This window comes from Cyprinus carpio, chromosome B10 (genome assembly GCF_018340385.1).
Source record: "Cyprinus carpio isolate SPL01 chromosome B10, ASM1834038v1, whole genome shotgun sequence".
NCBI lineage: Eukaryota > Metazoa > Chordata > Actinopteri > Cypriniformes > Cyprinidae > Cyprinus > Cyprinus carpio.
In genome coordinates, this window is record NC_056606.1 from 16,355,291 (window position 1) to 16,371,723 (window position 16,433).

The window sequence follows — 16,433 nt, forward strand, 5'->3', positions numbered from 1 at the left end:
AATGATACGAGAAATAAAAACACAATAGAAATAGGCTTTTAACATCTCGCTATGACCAGGATACGAGCAGTGTAGTTGTTCCAGACCTGTATGCCTTTCTTTCTTCCGTGAAACAGAAAAATGAGAGTTCATAAGCAGAATAAGCGTTGCAGTCAACATTCAGTTTCATTACATTTATTATATAAAACAGGGCCCTCAGTACGAACCGCCAGAATATAGACAGGGAAATAATCATTTTGAGAAAACAGCCCTTAAAGACGTATTGTTATGAAATCTAAGATAAGTGTAATTAAAGGTGTAAATGTGTATTTCAGACGTTTCCTCCGCTAAAAGACGCTATAGATACATCTTTCGAACAAAGACATTCAAGTTTCATCTTGTAGTCACGTTCATTGTTGTTGTTTTTTTTTTGTTTTTTTTGGAACTTTGTGAGATTGTGATGAATGAGTGATAGTTTTCAATAAATTTAAATGCTGCATGCTGTATACGATAATATATTCAGAATTTCAATAAAACTTTTTTTTTTTTTTAATGCCTGACAAGCGACCACGTACGACACAGACAAAGCTTACTTCTACACTATATAGAAAAAGATCATTTCAGAAGCAGAGATGTGATTCTGCAACCGATCTGGTCCAAACGCAGGATTCAGGTAAGGAAACGGTTATTATTTGTATTGGCTGCCATGCCAAATCATGCACACCTGCTTGCTTTTCTGTTTAATTTAACAGAATTTAAAAGAAATATAAAGGCCCCCCACAAGTCGTGTGTCCTGGCGCCGGGCCTGTGTAAATGTAAGACACCGAGGTATGAAGAGCAGTGTCTGCTTCATCTGATCAGTAGTAATATTTATATTTCGCTGAAGGTATTTCATTTTGCTTATCAGTCTTGACTAGCAGCTATGATATACTTGCAGAATGCTTATGTAAGTATCTTTGATTTATTATTATTATTCTTATTCGTTTATTTTTTGGCAGAGATTGAATGACAATAGCTGAATATTTTGTATTCAGAATATTCAGATCTGTGTTAGGGTTTCCTTGCACCTTACCTGTGCAGTTTCTGTCATTCAGCCCACAGTGATTTAAGGTCTATCTTTTGCCTTTTCCTCAGTTTTCACCTACATCCTAATTCTATGCTGCATTTATTGGCAAAACAGCTTAGTCTGATGTCCACACTGATGCTCATCTCAAAATGAACTGTATCTAATATCCTTCAAAGAATGATATATTACACATTTGTGTACACATGAGACATTTTGTGAAATTATTGCATATACAATAGGCTACATGTTTAATAGAGTTATTTAAATTAGAATTCTTTAATAGAGCTTCTGAAGTGAACAAATATGGCATCTCAGGAATGCTTTTCCAATCAAAGAAATATTTGTGCATGTTAGTTGAGGAATTTCAGCAATAGGCATAGTTTCTGCTGTCTTGCCAATGTTATAGACCAGTCAGGAACTGTCACAATTCCACAATTAGCCTTGAATTATTCTAACACAGGTGAACGTAATTTTGGGACATGTTCTTCTTTCCATGTTTCCTCCACGTGATGGCATGTAAACAGTATTCTCAGAGAACAGCCTGATGTAACAGCAGTTCATTTCAGTGAGATCGATGAACCATTTGCCATTTGCATTTGCTTGTTTGTATTTATTATTGTTTATTGTTATCTTTTCTGGGAAGAGAGGTCTGAATGATGCGGATGACATAAGTATACCACTAGATGGCAGTTACACCTATAGCTACAGTAGATGCTTGTTATGCTTACAATTTTCTTTGGTCTAATACCAGAAGAAATCTATACATACACTACTGTTCAAATATTATGTTTTTTAAAGAATTAATACTTTTATTTAGCAAGGATGTATTCAATTGATCAAAAGTGACAGGAGGACATTTACAATGTTACAGAAGATTTCTATTTCAAATAAATAAATGCAGTCATGGTAAGCATAAGAGGCTTCTTTTAAGGACATTTGAAAAATCTTACCAACCCCAAACTTTAGAACAATGCTGTAAGAGCTCCGGTGTCAGATTATAAAGGAAGCATGGATGGTTTGTGTTGGACAGGTAGCGCGGTTAATTAGATTGTAAGGCACTAAAGTCTTCATCAAGTTGGTTAGTGTGACCAGATGCCAGGCAGTCCTGATATACTTTCCCCAGCATGCATTGCAACATATTGTTATGAATTCTGAGAACGCATTTCTTGCTTTTGAACATGCAGTGTGGCTTCGTTATGCCTCTATATGACTAGATTTTTGCATTTTCACAAGAAAATGTAAGTCGTTTTTGCCTATTAGGGAGTTGTGGATGATTGCTAGGGTGTTCTTTATTTGCAAGTTTTATTCTTAGAGTTAATTAATTAATATTTAAATTAAAGTTGCACACTGATTTGCACCAAAGTTGAATTTTAATAGAGTTAGAGGTTTGTTAAAATTAAAGTAAAAAAACAAAAACAAATATATATTTCACGATATGTAAATATGATCTACACTGGTGTTTTTTTTTATTTATTTTTTTTTTATTCCACAGTGATTAATAATATATTACATTCCTGGCTTATAAAATGCCGCATAAGCTTTATCTGCTCTCAGCGGTGGCAAGGTGTTTTTTAAAAGTGGGTCAGTCTGTCATTCGTACTTTCTTGTTCTGTTTTTTCATTCTTTAACCTTGCAATCCACGTTGTCATGGTCAGGGCCAGTTTTCCTCTGGGGTAATGTAATGCGGGTTGTCTCGTAATCAGAGTAAAATCAATACTCTGCTGTTGATCAGAAGGTTATGACTAATTGTTTCCACTGGAATGCTGTGAAATGTTTTAGAGTTATTAAAACACTCATTAAATCCTTCAGAATCTTAGTAGGGACTCTAATACATGTGTTTTGTTCCTCAGCTGTGTTTTGAGTATCGTAATTCTGAACCAAATCAATTCCAGGGGCAGTCTGGGGAGCATTTAGTCATCTTTACACTGTTAAAAACATGTTATGTTACAGTGTTATTACCGATTCATTCTCCCCACAATCCTGGCGCTGATGGTGACCCTCAAAAGGAATTATTGTGAGGAGTGAAAGAAATAGGCTTTGATGCAGTAGATGGATAGAGTCAGAAAATGAAGAGCAGAGTATTTTGGGGGGTCCCCAGTGGCCACATTTAACGCTAGGAACATGCTTTCCACAGACTGGACCCTTCCACCAAATGAACAAATAGCTTTGTCCTGTAGCACTCATGTCTGTCCCAGCCTGCTCAGTCTTGGTTCTCACATAGGGGCCTGTTTAAGCAAGTTCTGGGTCTTAAAAAAAATCCTCCAATCTGTCCCCCAGTAATGGCGACAATTAGAAAAAAAGAACCCTCATTTAGTGCATGGCGACAAAGCCACTTCCTGTTCGTTTACAACCCCAGATCTCCAGATTCCCAAACACACAGCTCCAGTGTGTGTGTGTGTGTGTGTGTGTGATGGGCTATTTTTACCCATGTGAGGCGGGGGGAGTGTGGAGAACGCATAGAGTGATGGATTGTCTTCAGCTATGAAATGCAGCGTGTCACACAGACACAATCTGCAGCACAAGCATACACTGCAGTGCTTTTAGCATTCATTAAATGTTCATGTTGCTGCAAAGCTCACTCAATCGTAGAAGAGAACGCTGTCCACAAATTAATGGCTAGATTTTAATTATAGAAAGAAACTAAATTCGCCAACTCGCATCTGATTTAAGAATGACTCTTTGAAAAAAATAAATCATGAGAAATAATGAGGTGAAAAAGTGCTTTTAGAGGATGCTGCTGTTGGATCAGTGATGTTTTATATGCATTGTATAATTGAGCTTTGATATGTTACATAGCAAATAGAGAGAATTAATGAAAAACTAGTCTCTTTTTTTGTCTTTGGACTTTTTGAATGCTTAAAGGGATAGTTTCCCCAAAAATGAAAATTCTGTCTTTAATTACTCACCCTCATGTCGTTCCAAACCTGCAAGACCTTCGTTCATCTTCGAAACACAAATGAAGGTTTCTTATGCGTTCCAACACAGAACCTGGATGTGCTGTGCCTTGTTTACAAGCAGAAGATGAAGCATGCTGTACATAAAACTATCTTCGTAAACCTGTCTGAAGATTTCCACTGAGGGGATGACTTGCGATTTTTTTTTTTTTTTTTTTTTTTTAATTAATTTTTGCCCAGCCTATATTTTTTTTGAAACAGAATATAAAGATGATGAGCTATGAGAGATGGATGTTCTACGTGCCATCACCGGGCTCTGCGTCAGCAGCACCACATGAATGCACTGTGATACTCTCGTGAACGCACGTCCAAAACTCACATGGAAGAGAAGAAATACTGTAGTTGAATAAAGTCATTATTTGTGTTTTCTTTGCGCACAAAAAGTATTCTTGTACCTTCAGTGGTTCAACCATAAGTTATGATGTCATATGGACTATTTTAACATTGTCCTTACTATCTTTCTGGGCCTTGAATGTGTCAGTTGCGTTGCTGTCTATGGAGGTTCAGAAAGCTCTCGGATTTCATCAAAAGTATCTTAATTTTTGTTCTGAAGATGTACAAAGATCTTACGGGTTTGGAATTTTCATTTTTTGGGTGAACTGTTTTTTACATTGTAAAGTTAAGAATCTATGTTGTAATACCATGGTATTCTTTGAAGCATCTTTGAGTAATTAATTAATTAATTAATTATTCAATATAGTAAATATATTTAAGTATTACTATTGATATGAATATTGGTATGAATATTGTAGTCAAAGTAGCACTATGGCATTCCCTCTTGTCCTGGATCATTTATTTGATGTTTTCATGTTTGCTAGTGTCCATCCGTTTTGATAACTAGTTGTTTATATTGCTGCTTGCAGCTATATATTGCTGCTTGTCCAAATCTTATAGCACAAAAAAAAAAAAAAAACTACAATACTATATGCAATGAAACAACTGCAGTCATTTATTGTCAGATCATCTGTTGACAGCTTGGTTTACTGTTAAATATTGTTGTTTTTTTATTAAGTTGTGCTCAAATTTAAAACATTTCAAGAACTATACTTATAGCTCATATAGCTATGTTCTAAGATGTTGTACTATAGGCAGTTCCACTATATATTCATCTCTTTATTGTATTTATTGTGTGACGCTTTGTTGTCAGTGTCCATAACATCAGAAACTCCCAGCAATAGTAAAATAATGTGAATATATCACAAAATGGATAATTGATGTAGAATAAATTGCTTAGCACTGCATGATGTGTATGGATTCTATAGGTGGAAACTCCTAGTGTGAAAAGCATCGTATAAACATAATTACTGACACCAGCTCAGCATACATCAGCAGTCATGACAGCAGAAGTGGAATGCATTGCCATGTGCGTAGACAACACCCCCAATTAATTTAGTATTGCATTAATTAAGGATAATTGTTTTGGAGAAAGCCTGTGGTTACTTTTCCATGGTAAAATCCTCTATTTTGTTATTGGTTGACAGAATGTGCCATCTGGCCCCCAGCTGAAACCTCTGAGATTACCACATATAGATGCCAATAGTGCATGCTTACCCTGCGTTTTTATGATACAGACAGAAGTCTATTTTTATATTTACATAGGATTTTTTGATGTTGGAGAAAATTAATACTTTTATTCTGCAAAGACACTTTAAACTGATCAAAAGTGACAGTAAAGACAATTATAATGTAACAAAACATTGCTTTTTGAAATAAATACTTTCTATTCATCAAAGAATCCTGATTTTTTTTTTTTAATATTAAAAATAATAAATCTGTTTCAACATTGATGACAATAAGAAATGTTTCTTGAGCACCAAATCAGCATACTAGAATGATTACTGAAGGATCATGTGACACTGAAAATTCAGCTTGTGCCATCACAGGAATAAATTACATTTTAAAATATATTCAGACAGAAACAAATTAAGATTATAATAAAGTTTCACAATATTACAGTTTTTACTGTGTTTTTGATCAAATAAATACAACCTTGGTTAGTGTAATAAACTTCCAAACATTAGCATATATTTTGTTCTAACTACGCTAATTTATTAAAATATAGATATTTAAGAGAAAAAAGTCTTTAGGTGAATCATTAGACTCTCCGCTGCAACCTTATCTCTGTTTCCATCCACCTATTTTCATGTGCATTTTGGAATAGCGCATTAAAAAAAAAATACTGGATGGGAAAATCAAGATGCACATAAATTCAGAAAATGTGCATAAAAACGAATGTGCACAATTGAGTTGGATAAACTTTTTATCCGATAAGAAAAAATGCCCATAAACTATGATGGAAACACATTTACAGAATAAATTCCACCATGCGCATCAAAAAAGTTATGTGACTTTGCATGATGGGATGTGATAACTTGACAAACCAGGGGACTGATCTCGTTGCACAGCATCTAAAATGTTGTTTTGGTTGTTCTGAAATGCCAGAGCAAAGTCTGTCATCAAAGCATTTCTGTATATTTGTCTTACATGACTGCATTCCCAAACAGCAGCATCCACCTCCTAAAGCAATGACAGCGTTTATTGTGTTTTATCTGCTCGCTCTGAGGTGCAAGTAATTTATCATATATGAAAGAATATTATATTCAGTGGTTTCTCCTACTTTTCTTTGTGATATTTAGTGGCAGTTTATCCGGAAGTGATGATTTTTTTCTCTTTTTTTTTCTCTTTTTTTCTTTGATGGAAACGGTGCTTAATTCGCAAATGTTTTATGCAATATTCCAGTTTTGCGTATAAGTTAAATTTGCATCTTTGGATGGAAACATAGCTATTGCCTCATGTGAGAGAACTACGGTCCTTGAGGAGGGTCCTGTGACGGTGTGACCATGTCTTTGGGGTTGCTCCACCAGTGACCTCACAGACACAGTGCAGTGTTAAGACGTGCACACTGGGTCTGATCCAAGCCGGACATTCCTCCAGAGTCAAGCGGGAACTTTGGAGACAGTCAACCATTGTGTGATGGGTGAGGGTTTTTGAGAGGGTGGACAAGGGGGACTCAAGGGCCGAGAGGAAAGAGCCCAGCACACACACCCTACAGAAATAGCTGCTGTACATGCTTATGTCAGTTGCCTTTAGTCTGTTGCAAGTTCTGAAGACAAAAGTGGCATTCTTGATGAGGGTGTAAATATGGCCCCTCTGTTTGGGGCAACTTGACGTGTTTGTTCCAGAAAGCTGTTGCACAACAAGCTATAGCTGAGAAAAAGACACAAATTTCAAACTGCTTGACATTTTAGTCTGAAAGGAGGAAGAGGAAGTGAGGTCATGTCGCTGTCCCATTGCCAAGATAATTTCAATTGTGTGTGAGCTGGCACAGGGGAATCTTCAGATGTGCATTCTTGAGTCGGTGACATTTCAGTACTTATTCACTACTGTTGATGTGCCTTCCAGGACAGCGGTGCAGAATCATCTCTCACCTGGAAGCCCAAACCGGACAGAATGAACAGGGAAGAGCCTGCCGTTTTGTTTCTTTTTGAGTAAAGGGAGCGACTCTTATCTGAGAAAGGTAGATGAGATAATTTACTTTGCTGCATTTAGTTATTGCTTTTTGTGCTGTAATTTCCAACTCATTGTAAGAATGTATTAAACTTCGCCCCCCCCCCAAAAAAAAACCCAAAAACCTCCAGTTTTCCATAAAATGTATCCAAATGCAATCTTAAAGCAAGATAATATGTGTTTGTTTTTTTCCCCATGTTTAAAGAAAATACATCTAACTAAATGCTTTAAACTAACAACAACTTCTTGTTAATGTTTTTAAAAGAAGTCTCTAATATTCACCAAGGCAACAGTTATTTGATTAAAAAAATGCCATAAAACAGTTAAACTGTTAAAATCTAAATTTGATTTGATTTAAGGAAAAAAAAATAGACAAAAAATAACAATTAGGATTACTTTCTTGCAGTGTAGTTGTTCTTGTTTCTAAGACTGCTTCTGTTCTGTTGTCATGTTTAATTTTATGAGATAACTCGAGTCTGTTACAACAAAGGGCTCCTTGTAGTCACACAACGTTTTAAAGTCAGTGTTTCAAAGCCTTAGGTGTTTCTAGCTCTCTTGAAACTAAAACAGTCCTAGACATACCTTCTTAAGGCTCTTGATTAATGAAATCAAGTGTGTACTGAATATTGATGGAATGAGGTTTACAGAGCAAGCGACCATGCTGAAGCCATGCAGTGGGGCTACATGGAGAAAAACAGCCCCCATGACATGATTCAAACATGTTTACATCACCTGTATCCTTGAATGACTCTTTCCCATATTGTTTGAATTTCATTAGGTGGTGCTAGAGAAGATGTATGTTTGTGTGTGTGTGTGTGTGTGTGTGTGTGTGTGTGTGTGTGTGTGTGTGTGTGTGTGTGTGTGTGTGTGAATGACAAATGTTAGGTGGAGTAAGTGTGCACTTCCTCTTTCTTTGCCTTGGCATTAGACAATGTAACTTTGATTAATTTACTGAAGTTTGTCTGAGATCTCTTTGCCTACTTCTTCCTAAAAATAGCAGTTTATGTATCACAGAGAGGACATTTGCAGATCTGGTTTTAGTGACACTTAATGATTTTCGGAAATCCTTTACTAGTGGGTTTTACCCACCTTGAGTGTTTCTTTTGCAGTGACAGTTTTATTGTCATGTAACCATTGTTGGTTATTTGTCTCTGTTCTGGTTATTCTTTTTTGGACTAAGGAAAAACTATATGGAACCAATAGCAAAAACATCATGCAACATAATGTAATGATCCTGATATAATGATAGAAATTTGGCAACTTTCCCTATTTTTTCCTATTTCCTATACCATATTTTACTTTATAAGTAACCTATGCAAGTTTTGCTGTTGTTTTTTTTCCTCTTTTATCTTTCTGTCTATCACTATAATAGATTGACCAATTTTAGAAAGAGGCAGAGATCATGCATACAGCCTGACTTCACCCTTGTGATCCAGTGTGACATTTATTAACCTTGTGACTCTAGTCCCGGGGTGAGTCAGACCAGTTTCCTGTCTCTTATGAAAGCTCATGAGGGAATTAATGGTAATGTTTACACCAAATGCAACAAATAATTTCATTTCCTGTCAAAGCCTCATCTCAGGATGAGGTAGAATTGTTGTCAAACACAGCTGGGGATTAAGGACAGATGAAGTACATTTTAGGAAACATGACCATTGTGATTGTCCTCAGATTGTTACAGCCCTCACGGTCGATTAAAACCCCATCTGCAGAGGGCCGACCTGTCGCGTTAAAACAAGTCATACACCTCACAACCACTTTCTCCCTCCGTTTTATTGATTTCTTTATCTTGTCAGACTGAACACAGTCAGTAAGAGAGTTTGAAAAGTAGTTCTATACTGCACAAAAATAATTCTGTACACAAAGGATTAGGGTTACAAATGGTGAAACCAAACTGTGCATGCCTCATTTACAGGCCCAGTTGAGTAATATCTGTTAATTCCAGGCTCTGTGAGGGGTTGCATGTGAAATTTGGGCTAGCGGTAAAGCTGCAGCGGGGGACATCCTTTGCCTGGAACTCAACAGATTTTGAGTCAGATAGAGGTCGCAGAAATGGCCCCCACTTAACTCTTAATCCGAGTTAACCATCACATCTTGAATCAGAGGTCACAAAACACTGAGACTTTACACCCTTTTGTAATGTAGTGATGTTGTTTTGGTTTTAATCACTCTTTAGCATCTCAGTTGTTTTTTCCTAGAATTCAATGACTGAAATGAAAATGACTAATAACAAGCACTTGACTGTATTGTTTGTTGTTGACATTGCAGATGTTGCAGCTTATAGCAGTCTATATGTATATATGTCTTTGTATTTTGTTTTGTTTAATGCCTATGTCAGAGTTTAAGGTCGTGGGACCATACCAGGCTTCTCGGACTGAGTTTATTTTTCCTCGACTACTGCTGATAAAATGCAGCTGTCCAAATGTGTCTCTGAGTGGTGAGCGAGCCACAGAGGGCTGGACTCATCCAGCCTTGCACACTGCCATCTGTGGGCAAAACAGATAACGAGTCTGTCCTCCCCCAACCCATGGGTCGAGAAAACAGCCATTTGTGACCAGGTCATGATGCGGTCCTGGACCAGCACGCTTGCACAGCTACATTGTTCCTCTTGAGTTATGTAAACATGAGGGAAATTAGATAATTCTGCTAAAAGGAAAATTGTACGTTATTCAGGCTTGTGATGTGGTTAACTGTGCTTGGTTCACTTTATCTGTTGAAAAAACCAGCATATGCTGGTTAGGTATGTTTTGAAGCATGGCACTTGGTTTGAGCTGGTTTAAGCTGGTCAAATTTGTTCCAAGCCTGTTTTCTGAAGATATTTTAAAGAATGTCTCAGTGGGGTCCACAACAACATTGGACTTAATTGAATTTGTCCAGTGAGCAATTGTGTGTTTTTATTTGTTCTTCACATTTCGCATCGGGCATTTTTCAAAATAATACAGAAAAAGTATCAAAACATACAACATGCTGTAAAGGAGCACAGCGGTGGACATTTACTTCCATTCTTGCATCCTAAAGTCTGGTAGAGTTTGATCCTCTTTCAAATTAACATACTTGTGTTGAGTGTGTTTAGGGTCTAAATATGGTATACAATGAAGGAAGTCACTAATGCCTTTGTCCTGGATGGTCTCAGAGGACTGTGATTCTGTCTGAGCATGATCTTGCACACATTCTCTCTTTTTCAGTTGGGTCTAGCTCAAATGAACTTGTGGTCTGTGTGGGATCTCTAGAAAAATGTGATCTTTCCCCTATTCTTTTGAAAAGAAACATTTGTTCAGTTGAAACCGTACAGTCTCAGCTAACACTTTCATGTATTGTTGAAGTTATTCTTGGTCAGACATGCAGGGCCAGCATTTCCTCTGGGTCCTTTCTTTTTTTAGAATATCACATGCGAGCCCGAAATATGGGTCGTATCAGAAACCTATTATTTCTTTAGCTAGTCAAATGGCCTTCATTCTATCCCAACTAGATCAGTTCATAGACACCCCTGAGGCTAGCTAAGAATGAAGGTCAGAAACAAACCAAAAATAAACGTCCGCTTCCCTAAAAGTGTCAATATTTTTAGAGCTAGAGGTTAACCCCTTGATTAAAGAAGGAACTGTGGCCTATATGAAATTGTCTTATGTGGCTTGTGCTTATTTGTGTTGTGAATTTCTTGGTTTTCTTGGTTTATTTATTTATTTGTTTATTTTGCAATAATGCATTTTCATCTTTGATACAACCATGATACTTAACTTGAGTGAATGATTCCCATATTTATGTATCATGGTATTTACATGATACCTCAGGGTTAGAGCAGTGCAATTTTTATTGCATTTAAAAAGATGATTTATAAATAATAATAATTTAATAACCCTTCATAATGCATTATGCATAAAGGCTTTAAGTAAAGTGTTAGAATAGAATAGAATAGAATAGAATAGAATAGAATAATATATAACAAATAAAAAAATATTAAAATATGCTTTTTTTTAACAAAAATCAGTTTGACTCTTGCTTGCTAGGTGCTGCTGGACTAAGGCTGTCTGTCCACTTTGTGCAGATATATTGTAGCTCTGAAATCAAAGACTAAAATAGAGTGTCCATTGATTGCTGAGTGAGATCTCTGCCTACTGGCTCTCTTGTGTAATTGGAGCCTTCAATCAATAAGAAAGCATGAGATCAGCATTCGCTGGATTTTTCAGAACTGAAACAACCTCATCAGCTCTCAGGACAAGTATTCCTCCCAAACCTCCACCAAAAACTCACACATCCAGTTTAGCGTTCCTGTGATACCGTTCCTGCTTCTGTTTAAAGACATGTTCTCTTTTATGGACTGTAAGCCAGTGTAAAGCCAGCTATCGATGTTGGAATGTTGATGTTGGTTGATGATGCTTGTTGAGTCCTTAAAGGACTGTTTCTCACGAGATAAAAGCATTTTATTCCTATCTGTCTGAAATGAACTGCATTGCTGATGGCCTTTTGAACTTTGATGGTACATTTGTCATGCATTCACTTTCTGAAGCGATTATTATAGCCACGTTCATGTTTTCAGTTACTCTTCTGAGGTCAAAGATCAAAGGTGAAGGTATCTGTGGTGACTTTCTTTTTTTTTTTGTTAGTGACTCATTTAACTTTTTTTCTTCTCTATTAGGAGATGATGAAGAATTCAGACTTAGCAGGTAGGCAGACCTTTATTTCCATTTCCACTTGCTATTCTGTTTCTGGTCTCCTTCCAGTTTCCATTACACTGATTAGTTTCCTGCTCTTTTTAGATTTGAGCTCCTATTCTTTTTCAATATTTCTGATTCTGTTTGTTTTTGCTGTTCCCATTTCAGATTCCATTAATGTTTATATTTTTCTGTTCAAAACATTTTTCTTGTTTCTACTCCTATTTCAGTTTCCATTCCATTTCCACTTTTGTTTTTCACCTCACTTGTTCCATGTCTGATTCTCTTCCAATTCATTTTCTTGTTTCAGTTTCTATTTCCATTTCCATTCTTGTTTCCTGTTTCCACTAAAACTTTTTTCTTTGTCGTTTCCATTAAAATTTTTCCAGTTTCCTGTCCTGTTTCCATTAAGAAAATTTTCCCTTTCTGTTTCAGTTCCAATTCCCATTCCCACACACATAGAAGTACTTACTCATGAAAATGTCCCCTCACAAGCATCCATTTCCGTGACTGACAGTAAAATTGGATTTCTGGGAATGACTTTTCAGGTCTTTCCAGTATGTCAAAGCTCAGCTTTCCAAAAATAATGACAGGCTGTTTTCACTTTATGCCACACACGCTGGTCAAAACACACGTTCACAAAAAAAATCAACCACACCACAGAAACCACACAGAGTGGCCTTAAACGAACAGATTATAATGGATAGAAATGAGAGAAAAAAGACAACGTTTTAGATGGCTATTTCTCCCTGGCTGTATCTCCCTCATTAAGGCTAATATCCATTAGTTTGTGGTTGCAGAAGGTTTTGTAATGTACTGCTTAGCATTGTGAAATAGTTTTTGTTTCTTTGTTTTGTGGTTTTTTGGAATTTGGGAGGTTTTTTTTTTTTTTGTTTTATTTTTTTTTTTTTTTTTTTTGTGTTTTTTTTTTTTTTGTATTTGAGGTTTTGTTAAAGATTATTTTTATCGAAAGGTGGTTTGATAACTATGTGAAAGCATGTAAAACTATATTAGAAAATAGCATGAGGTTTCCATGTCAGCAAAATGATTGTAAACCCAATTGCCAATGTTTTTGTCTATTGTAGAGTTGTAGAGTTTGTAGGTGGGTTTGACAGTGCTGTGATCGACAGTATCAGGCTTCAGACTCCACAGACACTAGCCTGAGTGAGTAAGTGTCTGAGCAGCTTCGCATTGTTTATAAAGGACTCAAGTTTACCTTGGACTCCCAGCGAGAGCCATTATCAGGAGTCCTGTCACATTAATGTTATTGAGCAGCCTTGGGTAAGTGTATGGATGTGTGTAATGGGCCACTGGAGGCACCCCTGAGGTCAGAGGTCATGCCACACAAGGCCTTGAAATGCGTTCTCACATAACCTCACTGGCGACTGGGTTTGAAAGTGTGTCGAATGGCCCAGTGCTGCATATATCTAACACTCTTACTCTTAACCTTGCTGCTGTTGGTGATCACATTTGTGTTTAACATTTCTGAGACATTTTAGAAACACAATAGCATTTCAGTGGTACAGTTAATAGTACACAGTAGTACAGTTTCATAGGCACACTACTGAGACAGAAGTTAGCAATTTATTACTGTTATTCTATTTTGTCTAAATTAATTAAAAAAACAAACTAAAACCAATTGATTATTCCACAAGTCAGTTTAGACATCAAAACATTATAATGTGCAGTATTATGAATGGATATTCGTTTTGAGATCTGCTAAAAAATTTAGCAGCATTGGAATATTATCAGTATTGTTAAAGATTTTTAAGTAATTTTCTGAGTTTAAGTGACTTTGAGTGTTAGATGACAGCAAAGGTAATCTAAATGTAAAAATGAGAAAGCAAGGCAGCTCAATAAACAGAGTTTATGCATTTTTTTCTAAATAAATGCTCTTTATTCTTCTGCCCAGTTCTGTAGTGTGTAAATCAATTTGCAAGAATTTGTACATTCAAGTGTGTTGCATAGAAGGTCATTCCTCCCCAGATCCTGTCTGGTCCTGTGTCTCAGAAACCAACAGAGGTAGAGAACATGTTCTCCACTCTCTCCTCTGAGTTAAATTTAGCTCCTGCGTGCTGTAGTGTGGAGCAGATGCACTGTCTGTGTGTTTGAGAAAGAATCTGTGGGACATGAGAGAGAAATATTCATGTAAAGAGCTGAAAAGAGAAAGAGAAAAGTGAGCATTTGTTCTGCCCTTAATGACTTTAGGTTGATGGTTACTGGATGGCAGGTATACTGACTGGTCTGTACTGTTTCTGCATTGACCAAGAACAACCAGCTGCTATTCTGTGCTTCAATAAAAATATTCAGATTTAGAATGCCTAACCATGGTAAAATCTTTATAGTGAATGGCCTTGAATTCCTCACAGCGGCAACAATAAAAAAAAAAATGGCTAGGAGAGTTCGTTTGCTGTTTAAATTAATAAGGCAAAATACTGTACCCAATATTCTGGCTATCTATGTTTATAATTATTTAATAAAATATATAACTTGAGTGTTTAAATACACACTGCTCTGCTGGTCTAAAGTTTGGAATAATTGATTTGTGTGGGGGCTTTTAAGCTCACCAAAGCTGCATTTATTTGATGAAAAATACAATATTATTAAAAACAGTAATACAGGTGCATCTCACTACATTAGAATGCTGTGGAAAAGTTCATTTATTTCAGTAATTCAACTCAAATTGTGAAACTTGTGTATTAAATAAATTCAGTGCACAGAGACTGAAGTCGTTTAAGTCTTTGGTTCTTTTAAATTTGATGACTAATTGACATTTAACAAAAAACCCACCAATTCACTCAACAAATTAGAATATGGTGACATGCCAATCAGCTAATCAAATCAAAACACCTGCAAAGGTTTCCTGAGCCTTCAAAATGGTCTCTCAGTTTGGATCACTAGGCTACACAATCATGGGGAAGGCTGCTGATCTGACAGTTGTCCCCAAGACAGTCATTGACACCCTTCACAAGGAGGGTAAGCCACAAACATTCATTGCCAAAGAAGCTGGCTGTTCACAGAGTGCTGTATCCAAGCATGTTAACAGCAGTGTTAATTTTGGCAGGCATTTTTGATTTAGTCTTAGTCTTTATCTTGAGACGAAAATGCTTAATAGTCTTAGTCACATTTTAGTCATTTGAGTCTTTCATAGTTTTAGTCTAGTTTTAGTCGTCTTCGTCTTCGTTAACGAAATTAACTCTGGTTAACAGGAAGTTGAGTGGAAGGAAAAAGTGTGGAAGAAAAAGATGCACAACCAACCGAGAGAACCGCAGCCTTATGAGGATTGTCAAGCAAAATCGATTTAAGAATTTGAGTGAACTTCAAAAGGAATGGACTGAGAGCCACCACACACAGACGTGTCAAGAAATTTGGCTACAGTTGTCGTATTCCTCTTGCTAAGCCACTCCTGAACCACAGACAATGTCAGAGGCGTCTTACCAGGGCTAAGGAGAAGAAGAACTGTACTGTTGCCCAGTGGTCCAAGGTCCTCTTTTCAGATGAGAGCAAGTTTTGTATTTCAACCAAGGTCCTAGAGTCTGGAGGAAGGGTGGAGAAGCTCATAGCCCAAGTTGCTTGAAGTCCAGTGTTAAGTTTCCACAGTCTGTGATGATTTGGGGTGCAATGTAATCTGCTGGTGTTGGTCCTTTGTGTTTTTTGAAAACCAAAGTCACTGCACCCATTTACCAAGAAATTTTGGAGCACTTTATGCTTCCTTCTGCTGACCAGCTTTTTGAAGATGCTGATTTCATTTTCCAGCAGGATTTGGCGCCTGCCCACACTGCCAAAAGCACCAAAAGTTGGTTAAATGACCATGGTGTTGGTGTACTTGACTGGCCAGCAAACTCACCAGACCTGAACCCCAAAGAGAATCTATGGGGTATTGTCAAGAGAAAAATGAGAAACAAAACCAAAAAAATGCAGATAAGCTGAAGGCCACTGTCAAAGAAACCTGGGCTTCCATACCACCTCAGCAGTGCCACAGACTGATCACCTCCATGCCACGCCGAATTGAGGCAGTAATTAAAGCAAAAGGAGCCCCAACCAAGTATTGAGTAAATGCACAGTAAATGAACATACTTTCCATAAGGCCAACAATTCACTAAAAATGTTTTTTTTTATTGGTCTTTTGAAGTATTCTAATTTGTTGAGTGAATTGGTGGGTTTTTGTTAAATGTGAGCCAAAATCATCACAATTAAAAGAACCAAAGACTTAATCTACTTCAGTCTGTGTGCATTGAATTTATTTAATACACAAGTTTCACAATTTGAGTTGAATTA

General features: G+C 36.8%; 1 protein-coding gene across 2 annotated transcripts in view; it reads left to right on the forward strand.

Moving 5' to 3' along the window:
- The first annotated feature begins 773 nt into the window (after positions 1–773).
- Positions 774–16,433, forward strand: part of stard13a (StAR-related lipid transfer (START) domain containing 13a) — a 54,360-nt gene continuing 38,700 nt past the window's right edge. Inside the window, exons 1-2 of one of the 2 annotated variants that reach the window (XM_042732863.1) lie at positions 774–925; positions 12,140–12,167. In XM_042732863.1, coding sequence (XP_042588797.1) covers positions 902–925; positions 12,140–12,167 — 52 coding nt within the window. In that variant the 5' untranslated portion in view covers positions 774–901. The remainder of the gene's footprint in view (positions 926–12,139; positions 12,168–16,433) is intronic. The other variant, XM_042732865.1, reaches the window with a different exon arrangement.